Source organism: Bos taurus, chromosome 11, assembly GCF_002263795.3.
Source record: "Bos taurus isolate L1 Dominette 01449 registration number 42190680 breed Hereford chromosome 11, ARS-UCD2.0, whole genome shotgun sequence".
In the NCBI taxonomy this organism is placed as follows: domain Eukaryota; kingdom Metazoa; phylum Chordata; class Mammalia; order Artiodactyla; family Bovidae; genus Bos; species Bos taurus.
In genome coordinates this window covers 70,915,213-70,929,260 of record NC_037338.1, presented here as the reverse complement: position 1 = coordinate 70,929,260, position 14,048 = coordinate 70,915,213, and the positions used below count along the sequence as shown (strand labels likewise).

Sequence of the window (14,048 nt, the reverse complement as noted above, 5' to 3'; positions counted from 1 at the left end):
TTATGTTTATCTGTAAAATATGGATAACCTCAAGGATGAGCAACACATATTAAATAGAAAGACATTATAAAGTCCTTAAGACATGTAAGGCACATGGTAAATGCTAAATGACTGGTGCCTATGAATAATAAAATCTAGTCCTAATTAGTTCATATTTATAAAGTGTATCTCTCCAAACTTTTTTTTAGCTGCATAATGCAGCTTATAAGATTTTAGTACCCTGACCAGGGATTAAACCTGGGCCATGGCAGTGAAAGTGCCAAGCTCTAACAACTGGACCACCAGGGAACTCCCCAAACATTTGACTTATATAACAACAGAATAATTCTGATGTTCTTTCAAACTGTTAAAATAATTCTGTGAAGGGCAAAAGAGATTCAAGAATTGTGACATCTTTTGTTACAATTTTAAAGATAGTGATATCATTATCAGTTTTTTTCTTTATTATTTACTATAGCCTAGACTTGTTATTTTTTAAGATACAAGCCATTAAGGTATATATTTAAAATACACAGATACATAAAATTTACCTCAAAATGCATATTTTATTTTGGTAGCCAATGACCATCAATCAAAGAAAGAAAAGAAAACTAATTTCATGAAGAAAGACAAATCTATGGAGTGGTTTACAGGAAGTGAAGAATGAAATGGCTCAACTAAACCAACTTGGAATCATTTACTACAAAATGCCAAACTGCAAGACAAGTGTCAAAATGGGACATTTAAGCAGTTTTGAAATGTTACATGTTTCTCCAGCTTTTATTACTTTTCAAAGTTACATGTAAAAGTTATACAAATCATAGTGATAGTTAAAAATACCAATCTATGAAAGTAGTGATTTTCAATAAAAAGTTCTATTTTGATACTTTTCAAGTCTTCAAATCAGTTGTTATCTGAGGTACTCAGTTAAGTTGTGGTTTGCACTTCCTCAACTTGACAAGAAAAGCTAAATTAAGGGGAGAAAAAGGTAAGGTGATTGCAATAATGAGAAGAAAACACCATATAATATAGCCTGAAAAAAACTACTCACCTGTATGACCGATTTGCCAGTGTATAGGTCTAGCAATATAGGGAAATGATCCATAGGGAAAATCAGAATGTGATTCTTCTGTTATAGAACAAAATACGTATTATAAGCTACATAAAATATTTGACAGTTGGTTTACAAAAGTGTTAAACAACAAATTACTGTCCCTTTCTTGTAAGTTTTTTCTCTCAGTTTTTTGTTTTAGTATAGTGTTTGTTTTGGAGCTATTCTGACAGTTATCTTACAGAAACAACTTGTCGAGGATTACATGATAAACTTTATATATGGTTTTATTACCAAATGAATAAGCTCATATCATAAATCTATAGATGACTGAAAACTTGTTTATAGTCTAAATAATGTGTACATACAATAAGGAACTAAATTTAGTTCTTGGAAAAATTCCAGCAGCATACTAGAAGTTGCATTTTGGAATTTTAGCTATTTGCATACCAAGTCCTATTGAATTCTTTCCCTTCAGTGATAATCACTGATCTAAATTTAAAACATTCTTTAGTGTATTTCATAAACCAACCCCCTTGTCACAAATATGAATATTTTAAGAAGTTCAATTCTTCAAAGGTATCAGAGTTTTACATAAAAGGCAGGAAAAGTCATGATTCTTTCTCTTAGAGATTTTAACTTAATAGAATAAATACATTTCAATTTCCATAGGATAAAATAATAAATTCCTGAGAAATACTTTTATAATGTATTGCTCATACACTCAGGAATATATTCTCCATTTATTATTGCAGACACATGCATAAAATAGAATTGAAGCTCACCATGGTCATCATATTGAAACATCTCACCTTCAATTCTAATTTTTTCTTGAGAGTGTGCTTGTAAGTCTGTGTTGATTTTAGGTTCTACTTTTTGAGCTAAAATTCCATTTTTCTGTCTTGCAAGGCAAACCAACCAATCTCTGACAATAACTTCACTTATCTTTTCACATGAGAGGGCAAGTTCACAGATGCGAATTCCATCTAAAAGTTCAATAACCTGTGTGATGCTTTCAAAAAAGTGAAAAAGTACTTTAAACTTCTACTACAGCAATAACTTTAAGTTCACTATACCTCTTATCCCAATTTAAATGCTATACTTAAATCAAGACAGGAGGAAAACAGTAACAATGCAAGTTAGGGCACAGAAGAGAATACTAAATAAAAAAATATAGATTACACTTTTAAAAACTTTTCTTCTAAATTGTCAGAAGAAATAGCCATCTTATATCACTGTTTATGTAAAGGATGATTTAACCAGAAATATAACTAAATTTGGGACATATGCTCTTTCATAACAGTTTTATGAGATAAAATATATATCTAACTCAGTTACAAAATGAACATTTTAGCCTAATATTTAAAACAAAAGTGTGTTTAAAATAACATTTAACTATGGCTGATTTATGCTGATATATGGCAGAAACCAACACAATATTGTAAAGCAATTATCCTCCAATTAAAAATAAATTAAAAAAAATAACATTACAAAAAAGAATAGTCACATTACTCACTTTGCTAGATATACAGCACATATACCACCCTGTTTAAGATTTGGGAATAAAACAGGCAAAGCAACTTGAGGATTCAACATATCCAAAGCTACCTATAGTGGGTAAAGAGAATCAGACTGAGTTTTGTTTAAATAAAGCATGTATTTTCTTTTCTTATTGTGGTGAAATGATACACTTTGGGAAAGCAGTTAAAATAGCCAGTTAAAGTATTTCACTTTTTAGAATACAGTACTGATGATGATCATTTTACTTCTCTCAAAAAGGCACATTTATTATTATACATTTTATCATAATTCTTGACTACATAAAAACTGTAATGCCAAGTCTTGTACTTGACAATATTGATAATACAGGAATCTTTAGCTACTTTTATACATACACATAAACACACACAGAGTTGCCCCTTGAACAACATGGATTTGAACTGCGCAGGTCCACTTACACAAGGATTTTTTCAATAGTAAACACTACAGAACTACACGATCTGCAGTTGGTTAAATCTGAAGATGTAGAACTCTTGGAATGGAACTATGGAGAGGTTCAGTCCTGACTGTAAGTTATACTCAGATTTCTGACTGCAAGCAGGATTGTTGCCTCTAAACTTTGTGTTGTTCAAAGGTCCACTGTATATATAAAATTTCAATGCTTTATTTTAGCCTTTTGCAATAGAAATTCACACTATCTCAAATATGTATTTTTATGTTCAAAAGAAAACTTCTGAATATTAGAGATTCTAAAATATAAGAATCATGTCCCTTATTTCTTTACTCTTCATTCAATTGCAGAATACAAGGCTATATACTCAAAAGATGTCAAATGAATACAATGAGTAAGTGAAATTTTCAAAAAAATTTCATTGAAAACAAAAATAAATAGCCAAAATAGAAAACAACTGACTTACTGATAACTCCAGAAATCTAATCTAGTTGGTACATCCTTAAATTTACTAAATTAGAAAGTATTCTGTTCACATTTTTTTTAAAATAATGGGTCATCATTCATTAATAATTTATTAACCAAATATTTATTGGGCAACTTCCATGTGCCAAGTATCTTGCTAAGTGGTAAAAATAAAATGGGAGCTTATGTTCTATTTTGTTTCATAGGAACTTATATTCTAATTAAGGGATAGGCATTAAACAAAAATTCAATAAATATGTAATTCAGAGAGTAATGAGTGACATGAACTACAAGATTATAAAGGAGAAATGAAGGATAGAGTGACAGGGCAAGGAAAGGAAGTGCTATTTTATACATAAGCTGGTCATGGAGAGACCTGAAGAAAGTGATTAAGCTCACCCTGTGGAAATTTAGGGGGGGAGTGTACTCCAGATGGAGAGAAGAGCAAATACAACTGCTCTGAGGCTGAAGCGTATTTGATGAGTCTGAGAAGGCCACTTTGGAAGGAATGATGCTAAAGCTGAAACTCCAGTACTTTGGCCAGCTCATGCGAAGAGTTGACTCATTGGAAAAGACTCTGATGCTAGGAGGGATTGGGGGCAGGAGGAGAAGGGGACGACAGAGGATGAGATGGCTGGATGGCATCATCGACTTGATGGACGTGAGTTTGAGTGAACTCCGGGAGTTGGTGATGGACAGGGAGGCCTGGCGTGCTGCGATTCATGGGGTCGCAAAGAGTCGGACACGACTGAGCAACTGAACTGAACTGAACTGAGAAGGCCACTATCGCTGCAGTGGGGACAAAAGTGGGAAAGTGGCAAGAGAAGAGTTCTCAGATGATGGGGATGTGGTGGAAATGGGGGAGGGAAAAATTATGCAGAATTTTACAGACTTTTAGCTTTATTCATGAAGAGAGAAGCCACTGGAGAGTTTTAGACATGGTCTGACTTTTTAAACTTTTTTGAGTGTGGTAAACATACCATAAAACTTGTCATTTCAACTGTATAATTCAGTGGCCTTACATATATTCTGACTTGGGCAAGGAAAGCCTTGCAATAGCAAATAGCATTGAATGTGATAAGACAGAGCCAATTAGAATTAGGATTGGCTGTGAGATATGAGAGAAGTAAGGATAAATTCAATGTTTTTAGCTTAAGCTACTGAAAGAATGGAGTAAATTTTCCTCATTTACTATTGAGGAAAATGACTAAGACAATGGGAAGAACAAGCTTGGGGAGAAATATTTGAAAATTCAGATTTAGACATGAGTTTAAGATGCCTATTAGATATCCAAGTAAAGATCTCAATGACTAATCAAGGGGCCAACACTGTAGACATAAATGGATTTCTTTGATTGTAGTCTTATTATATTATTGACAAGGACCAAAAGTCAGACTACCAAGCAGCCTGCCAATCCAAAGCTCTTATTTATACTCGGCCAACAATATTACCATTCATTAGCCACTCAAATCAGAAATTTAGAGTCATTATTTTCTTTACCTTGAATTCTCTTTTGAGAATCTGTAGGGTTATGATGCTTCTGTTTGGATTAAAATTACCCAGTCCTACAAATCTATCTCTCAGTATTTCTCAAATTCATCCTACTGCTAATGCATAGAAACCAAACTTATGGTTACCAAATGAGAAACAGGTGGGAGCGATGAAGTAGGAGTTTGGGATTGCCAGACACAAACAGATTAGACTACTGTATAACACAGGGAACTATATTCAATGTCTGTTGTTGTTCAGTAGCCCAGTTGTGTCCAACTCTGCAACTCCATGGACTGTAGCACACCAGGCTTCCCTGTCTCTCACCATCTCCCAAAGTTTGCCCAAGTTTATTCACTGAATCAGTGATGCCAACCCCCATCTCACCCTTTCTCACACTCTTCCTCTGCCTTCAATCTTTCCCAGCATCAGGGTCTTTTCCAGTGAGACAGCTTGTTTTGCATCAGGTGGCCAAAGGATTGGAGCTTCAGCTTCAGCATCAGTCCTTCCAATGAGTATTCAGGGTTGATTTCCTTTAAGATTGACTGGTTTGATCTCCTTGCTGTCCAAGAGATTCTCAATTGTCTTCTCCAGCACCACAGTTCAAAGACATCAATTCTTCGTCACTCAGTCTTCTTTATTGTCCAGCTCTCACATCCATACATGGCTACTGGAAAGACCATAGCCTCGATTATATGGACTTTTGTTGGCAAAGTGATCTCTTTGCTTTTTAATACACCATCTAGGTTTGTCATAGTTTTCTGGCCAAGAAGCAGTCATCTAATTTCATGGCTGCAGTCACCATCCACAGTGATTTTAGTGCCCAAGAAGAGGAAATCTATCACTGTTTCAAATTTTTCCCCTTCTATTTGCCATGGAGTGGTGGCACTGGATGCCATGATCTTAGTTTTTTTAATTTTGAGTTTTAAGCTGCCTTTTTCACTCTCCTCTTTCACCCTCATCAAAAGAATGAAGTTCCTCCTCATTTTCTGCCATTAAAGTGGTATCATCTGCATATCTGAGGTTGTTGATATCTCTCCGGAAATACTGATTCCAGGTTGTAACTCATTCAGCCTGGCATTTCACATGATGGACTCTGTATATAAGTTAAACAGGGTGACAATAAACAGCCTTGTCATGCTCCTTTCTCAATTTTGAACAAGTCAGTTTTTCCATATAAGATTCTTACTGTTGCTTCTTGACCCGCAGACAGGTAAGATGGTCTGGTATTCCCATCTCTCTAACAGTTTTCCAGTTTGTTGTGATCCACACAGTCAAAGGCTTTAGCATAGTCAATGAAACAGCAGTAGGTGTTTTTCTGGAATTCCCTTGCTTTTTCTATGATCCAGCAAATTTTGGCAATTTGATCTCTGGTTCCTCTGCCTTTTCTAAACCCAGCTGTGCCTCTGGAAGTTCTTGCTTCACATAACTTTGCAAGTTACAGTCCATGGGGTCGCAAAGAGTCGGATACAACTGAAGTGGCTGAGCATGGCACTCATGCCACAGGCACATTTATTAACAACTCTGGCACCTAATTCACTATATATCTCTGCCCTAAATCCCACCATGATATTAAAGGAAAATATTCCCCCCACTCTTAGAAATGGAAATGGGACAAATAACGAAGATCCTTTTCCATACAAAAGAAGTGTGGTCTTTGTTTTTTTTGTACTCAGTATTAGGTAATATCATAGGACCCACTTTAGAAAACTTACCGCATCAAATGTTAAAGATTGTATGTCTTCGGTTGCTCCTAAAATATCCTTATGAATAAAATCTACATTGTCTGGCCACTCTTCTACATGACTTATTTTCCATGAATCACGCCAGTGTCTATAATTCTTCATAGCCAGTTTGTGGTGGTCCTTTCGAATTTCAAAACTTATGACTCGTCCTTGTGATCCAACTTAATTTAAAAAAAAATTATGACAGTACATAGTATAAGTCAGTTTATTAAAAATGTCAAAAATTTATTTTTCAAAGATATTACATGGATGTGAAAAAATAATTCAAATGGTTCAAGGTTACAAAAGTCTCTATCCTATCCCAAATCCCCAGTCAGTCTCCCTCTTCAGAGGCAACCATATCACCACAGTTATTTACCCTTCCCAAGATAGTCGGTGCCTCTACAAGTGTGCAAGTATCTCTTTTTCTGTTTTTAACACAGGTTCCCATCATACATACTGTCCTTTCCCATCATACATACTTACCTTTCTTCTTATTTACCAATGGCATTTCAGTGATTAACAATCTATTGAATTTTTTAAAAGAGCTATTATGTTCCCTTGTACGGCTATGTTTTTTAACCAGTCACCTGCCAAAGAACATTTAGCTTGTTTCTCGTCTTAGCTATCACAAACAATATCGCAGTGACAATTATTTTGCCTAGGTCTTTGTAAACATAAGCCATTTATATATATAGGATAAAGTCCTAAAAATGGAATTGCTAACTCAAAGGATATGTGAATTTTTTTTACTTTGAAAATTATTACCAAATTGTTCTCCAAAAAGATGATACCAATTTACATTTGACCAATAATGTATTAAGAGTGCCTATTTCTCCATACTTCCTCCAACAGAGTTATCAAACTTTGTATCAACCTAAAAATTGCATACAGTTTATCACTGTAGTTTTAACTTGCATGTCTTTTGTTAGGATGAAGTTAGGCCTTTTGGATACTTAAAAATACTTGGGGCTTCCCTTGTGGCTCGGCTGGTAAAGAATCCGCCTGCAATGTGGGAGCCCTGGGTTCAATCCCCGTGTTGGGAAGATCCCATGGAGAAGGGAAAGGCTACTCACTCCAGTATTCTGGCCTGGAGAATTCCATGGACTGTATAGTCCCGCTGCTAAGTCACTTCAGTCGTGTCCGACTCTGTGTGATCCCATGGATGGCAGCCCACCAGGCTCCCCCATTCCTGGGATTCTCCAGGCAAGAACAATGGAGTGGGTTGCCATTTTCTTCTCCAATGCATGAAAGTGAAAAGTGAAAGTGAAGTCACTCAGTCGTGTCCGACCCTTAGCATGGACTGCAGCCTACCAGGATCCTCCGTCCATGGGATTTTCCAGGCAAGGGTACTGGAGTGGGGTGCCATTGCCTTCTCCCTGTATAGTCCATAGGGTCACAAACAGTCAAACAAGACTGAGCCACTTTCACTTCACTTTCAAAGATACTTGTATTTTTGTGTGTGTCTGAGAAACTTTCAAACTATCATAGTAACACTGCAGTTTCACAGAAAACTACTACATTTTAAATACAGCAATTAATTTTCTATCCTTCTCTATATGAGGTGATTTGATTTGGAGGCTGTCCCAGGTCAATCAGTCTATAGTTAAAATGAGTTTAAATTCCAGCACGTGTCTTTAAAAATGTAAGTCCAGCTGTAATTCATCATGTTCTCAAGGGATACAAATTAATGTTAATAGCAGCATAAGCTAACCGTTTAGAAAATTATGGAGCAAAAATATCCATCCTGAAGGTAAACAGCAATGGTTTCTTGATCATTCATAGGTTGGGATTATTCATGCTAAGTGACACTCCTCCAACACTATAGGTATTAGAAATATGGATACTCCTATCTCACAAACTTTTATAAATTCACTTTGTCAAATGCATTTAGGAATCAGTCACAGACTGTGAAGAAATGGCTGCCTTTAACTATGCACAGAAAAGAGTACAACAAAAGATGTGAGGAGCCCAAAATGAATTTCCTCACCCAGTATAAGCTGGATTATGTTTGTATGTGATGACATTAGGTAAAAAAACAAAAGGTTTAAGTTTAATTCAGTATATGTCTATCTGTAATCTTTATAAAATCTACCCTACACCTACATACACCTACATACATACATATAAAATCTACATACACCTACAACTGCTCTAACAATGTTTATTAGCTAAAAAAGAATGCACTAATAAAAACGTGAATGATCTTTTTAAAAAAAATTTATCCAAAGAGAGTGCTGTCTATTATTAGGTGAGAAAGGGAACAATGCAGAGGCAGTCAAACAAGCCAAAGCAACCTTGACAATCAGAGGAATTCAGTGGCCAGAAGGAGCAGTAATCAGCTACAACAACAGTAACCAGAATTCAAGTGGAGGTAACATGAACAGATATGTTTACTATATACCTCTTGATTTTTGACCTTCAAGCAGTACTTTAACCAACTGACAATTTTTAGAGACTTTCTCTAAGAAAGGAAAATTCTTCATGATCTAGTTTTAGTAATAGTTTAATTAATTTATTCATGAACAATGATAATTCTTTGCCTCTAGTAGTATATGACTCTTCCCCAGCAGCTGACAGCCCTTTTCCCCCTTCTATAGTTTCTGATACTGAGTATTCATTTGGCACTATTATCAACAAAAACATGTACACGTTTGTGTACATGTGTACATGTACACAAGAACGTTCAGAGGAGCACTGGAGCACTGTTTACAACATTCAACTCAACTGCCCATCAACAGCAGAACGGATAAACTGTGCTTTACTTATAAAATGGCAACTAAAATGAAATAACCACTGCTACATGCAGTGACTGAACCTCACAAACAGAATGTTGAATGAAAGTAACCTGATTCAAAAGAATACAGTACTAAAGGATTCCTTTTATGTAAGATTCAAAACAGGCAAAACTCATCAATGGTGATTAAAGTCAGAGTAGTGGTTACCTTCTACCTTTGGATAGGATAAGGACTGAGAGGGATTTGAGAAGGTTTCAATAGTACAATAATATTCCCTATCTTGATCTGAGTAATAACTACATGAGTGTGAGTGAGTGAGTGAAGTCATTCAGTCGTGTCCGACTCTTTGCGACCCCGTGGACTATAGCCCACCAGACTCCTCCGTCCATGGGATTCTCCAGGCAAGAATACTGGAGTGGGTTGCCACTTCCTTCTCCAGACATGAGTGTGGTCACTACATAAAAATTCACTGAGGTATACACTAATGATCTGTGCACTTTTCTGCAGCTGTGTTATGTTCTAATAAAAATTTCAGTTAAAAAAACAAAAAGCATGGAAGGGGCAAATAGAAAGCAGAGAGAGGGTTAGACAGAAAATGACTTGAATAAATGTACAAAATAGAAAAATCATTGCTTACATTTGATTTCAAGGAGAATGCTCTCTATCACAAAGTTACGTGAACATTTTCTGAAACATCTGTATCTATTTAACTTTCTGTTATTATGAACAGATTGAATGTTTTCTTTGTCATCTAAATTCAATTCATTTACCCTAGTCTCTTACCTGCTTTGGATAAAAATAAGCTCATTCCACCAGAGCCCGAGCCAGCTTCCAAAACAGTATCACCTGGGTGGATATTCATCATCGACAGTATCATATTTATATCCTATGATTGAAATACAGCAAGGGTGATTGTGTGGCCAATAAATACATACTAAGCACCTACTCCTTCAAATACCATGTTGGGCTTGGAGAAAAGTGGAGGGGGAAAAAAAGGATTAAACTTTGGCCCTTTCTACCAAAAGTTTATAGTTTACTTGACAAAATGAGAGATTGAGGAATCAACTAGCAAATACAGAAGGACTTAAGTATAATATTGAAATTACAGACAATAAGTAACATTGAGAGCTCTGAGAAAGAGAAATCAGCAGACTACCCTAGCTTAAAGACATAGAAAATGTAAGGAAACAGTCACAAGGTAGGGACAGCTTTCAACAAAAAAGAGGTAGAATAAAACACAGTTTGCTTATCTGAATCCAGGCTAAAGCATTTAAACTTAACATGGTAAGTAACTAGGATGTGTCACTGAGGTAATATAAATGGCACTTTATAAAGATTAATCTGTCAGGGCAATATAGGATGTACTAGAACTGAGAAAAATTAGAGGCAGAAAGACAAGTTAGGAAGTTATTACATAATCTGCATTAAATGATGAATTCTCATTTAGAATTAGGATACCAGGAACAGACAGGACATATTTGCCAAACTTTATAACTAAAGAATTGTTTTGTTAACAGGAATATCATGGATGATAGTAGTAATAGCTGTTTATTGCAACTTCACCAGGTGCCAGGCTTCTGTTAACTACGCAAACTGCTTTCAAATATTATCTTGTTTAATCAGAATAATAATGAGAAAATGGTCACCATTGCCATTATAAGGATGAGAAATCAGAAAGGTTAAGTAATTTGCCCAAAGTCACACAGCCAGGAATTAAGTGGGCAAGTAACACTGATGCTGAACTCCCAAACAGTTATAACAGTTGACTGTTATACTATTTGTTATAAATGCTATAGAGAGAAAAATGTAAATGTTAGCATTTATTTCATCATTCCCCCCAAGAGCAAACCTTTCGAAGTTGCTAATAAGTAACATATCAATTAAGTTTTTACTATCTTTTTCTTCTCTGGGAAAAGCTGCCGTGAAAATTCTAAAAAAAATAGGATCCTCTGTTGAATCACAAAAAAACTGTGTATTAAATATGGGTTTGGCTGCATAAGAAACTATTAATATTTAACAGGTACAGTGGTCCAGCTGAAAGCCAAAATGTATTTTCTGAAATGATGGACTAAGACTTGAAGCAAATGATGCATAGACACATAATACTTAAGGTGTACTCCTGAAAAAGTTTCAGTCACAAATTCAAAGTCTTTCAGACACACATATCCTTTCCCATTTGTCAGGCACATGGGAGCAGAGGTGGGAGGGGGCACAAATAATTTCACACAGGAGTGGGAGGCAGCTCCAGCAATCATTTCAATGAAATGCCCACGAGAAGCAGTTCTGTTTCCTTGGCTCTTTCATATAAGACATAGAAACACTTCATTATATATCACAATGTAATAATGATAGAAATAAATGCACGATAAACATAATGTGCTTAAACCAACCTGAAAACACTGCCTCCCACCCCGCCCCCAGTCTGTGGAAAAATTGCCTTCCATGAATCCGGTCCCTGGTGCCAAAAAGGTTGGGGACCATTGCTCTAGGACATATGGTCTATGTTGAGAGCAAGGACTATAGTTCACCACTATACGTCCCTAAAATAGTGCCCTGAATGTATAAAGTTGGTGGTTACTTGCTGAAGAAATAATGAATGATTCTTCATCTAGGACTGGAGGAAGAGTTGCTATAATTACAAATGAATATTCTACTCAAGGACAGTGACTATGATGAATGATTAAAATAATCCACTAGCAATAGATATAAGACTGTAACAAGGAATTGGTAGGTAATTTCCTTTAAAGAATATCCCTTTTATGTTTAGTGTCTAATTTTAGCTGTTTTAATACAAACATTTTTCCCTAATGATAAAAGCATTTTTTGTTGATAAAATATATTTTGGTCACCTGATGTGAAGAGTGGAATCATTGGGAAAAAATCCTAATGCTGGGAAAGATTGAGGGCAGGAGGAGAAGGGGGAAACAGAATGAGATGGTTGGATAGCATCACGGAATCAATGGACATGAGTTTGAGCAAACTAAGGGAGACAGTGAAGGGCAGGGAAGCCTGGCATGCTGCAGTCCGTGGAGTTGCAAGGAGTCGGCCACAGCTTAATGACTGAACAACAACCTCTAATAACTTACCTCATTAAGTATGATGCTTAAAATATCACCAGAGATATCACCCCAAGAGTTCAACATTCTCTTGAAGGCTGAACCTGCAAACTTAAGTATTATGGGGAATAAATGTACATTCTTATTAAATGCCTAGTAAGTCCACATCACTCCATAATAGTAAGTCATTTTACAGATCAGAGAATCAAGGCTCCCAAGTTAAAATTAAAATCTGGCTGTTTCTTCCTAGAATTAGAAATCAAAAATATGCAAAAGTTACAGCCATTGGTTTAAAAAAAAAGTGAGAATAGAAACTTGAAATATTCTGAGAGGTGCTTTAAGTACATTAATCAGGTCTGTAGTACTGCATCCGTTTTGCTCTTAGTAACTCCCATGGCATTACCTTAGGATACGTTATGGCAGGCCCTCTTTGCATCAGTAACACATAATCCTCCAATGCCGGCCTCCTCAGCATGAAGTGCTTACCAGAGGAACTCCTCAGAATCTGGCCGGGGAACTTACCCACGATCTCGCTGAACGGGACTGTCCCCCAATTACTATTTAAGTGTCCGGCGTTGCTCAACCTAAATAATTTTTTAAATTGTGTTTCTCTCTTCCCAGTCTCAGCTAAAATCAGCTCCCCAACCCGAAAAGGCACCACTCTGGAAGCGGACCAGGAAGAGGAGACGTGAAGGATTTCGTCCTTGGTGGCAGGCTGGACCAAGGCGGGCACTGAGGGACTCCTGGATCCCGGGTGTGCAGGATCCGACTGGCCCTGTTCTCCACTTGAGACCTCGCTCTCTTGAGGGGGTGACTCCTCTCGCGGAGTCGGGAGTCCGAGGCTTTCCAGAGACGACAGACATCTGGTCCCAAGTCCCCGGACGCGGGAAGGGACAGATGGAGGCGAGTCTGCGCCTGGGGCTTTCCTCTGTGCCGCCTCGCTCTCTCTTTCTTCATTTCCCGTGTCTCTAGGTGAGGCCTTAAAACACAGTAACCGGCCTCTCTCGAAGGACTCTCGCCCAAGGCGGCGCAGGAAGAGACAGGTCCTAAATCCTGGAAACCTCTGGAGGAGCCGCAGCGGTAGTAGGACCAGACCCACACACCTCGTTGACAGCATGACGATCCGCGCAGGCGCAGTCGCAGGCGAGTGACGGAAGGCCCGGCGAGGCTCCGCCTCTCGCTGCGCGTAGCAGTGACGCAGCCTCCCGCGGCTGGACAACTATTGAGCGGGAAGAGCTCGGCTACCGCGCCTGTCTCCAAAGGGCGCGAGGTGGCCGCCCGTCCTCGCTGACTAACTGTCCTATGAGTGTGTCCCTTTCCTGCGCGGGGGCGCGTTTTCCTCTTTGGAATGTGTTCAGACTAAACAATTGACCGCTGACACATCTCCACCAGCCTCGTCCGGGTACAAGAGGATTAACAGAGACACAAGCTGTCAAAGCGCTGTCTAAGCTGAAGTCTTGTATCAGAGTTAGCTCGCTAGTCATCAGGAACAGGAACGTCGCTCAGTAAAACTGGCCATGAGATGTGTTTTTACAGATTGCATTTGTACCTACCACCTGCTGACTGTCTTTCCTTTCCCCGCTGACCACCTCCTTC

At 37.5% G+C, this 14,048-nt stretch overlaps 2 protein-coding genes across 4 annotated transcripts in view; one reads left to right on the top strand and one right to left on the bottom strand.

Moving 5' to 3' along the window:
• SPDYA (speedy/RINGO cell cycle regulator family member A) overlaps nt 1-863 on the top strand; it is a 39,517-nt gene extending 38,654 nt beyond the window's left edge. For all 3 annotated transcript variants that reach the window (XM_059891509.1, NM_001191147.2, XM_059891510.1), the window contains 1 exon segment: nt 558-863. In XM_059891509.1, the coding sequence (XP_059747492.1) occupies nt 558-646 (89 nt within the window). In that variant the 3' untranslated portion in view covers nt 647-863.
• On the bottom strand, nt 526-13,577 carry TRMT61B (tRNA methyltransferase 61B). Its single transcript, XM_024999480.2, has 8 exons — nt 12,856-13,577; nt 12,483-12,563; nt 10,180-10,282; nt 6,650-6,840; nt 2,547-2,638; nt 1,843-2,042; nt 1,031-1,108; nt 526-946 (listed from the first exon to the last, which is right to left on the bottom strand). The coding sequence occupies exons 1-8, from the start codon at nt 13,567-13,569 to the stop codon at nt 903-905; spliced, it is 1,503 nt and encodes a 500-aa protein (XP_024855248.1). The 5' UTR covers nt 13,570-13,577; the 3' UTR covers nt 526-902.
• Nucleotides 13,578-14,048: the final 471 nt, after the last annotated feature.

Excerpts from the sequence above, each read along its gene's own strand:
- TRMT61B (XM_024999480.2), bottom strand. The coding sequence starts at position 13,569 with ATGCTGTCAACGAGGTGTGTGGGTCTGGTCCTACTACCGCTGCGGCTC. Across the intron at positions 12,564-12,855 it reads CTGCCATAACGTATCCTAAG|TTTGCAGGTTCAGCCTTCAA; the intron begins GTAATGCCATGG and ends ATAATACTTAAG. Across the intron at positions 1,109-1,842 it reads AGAAAAAATTAGAATTGAAG|AAGAATCACATTCTGATTTT; the intron begins GTGAGATGTTTC and ends GTTCTATAACAG.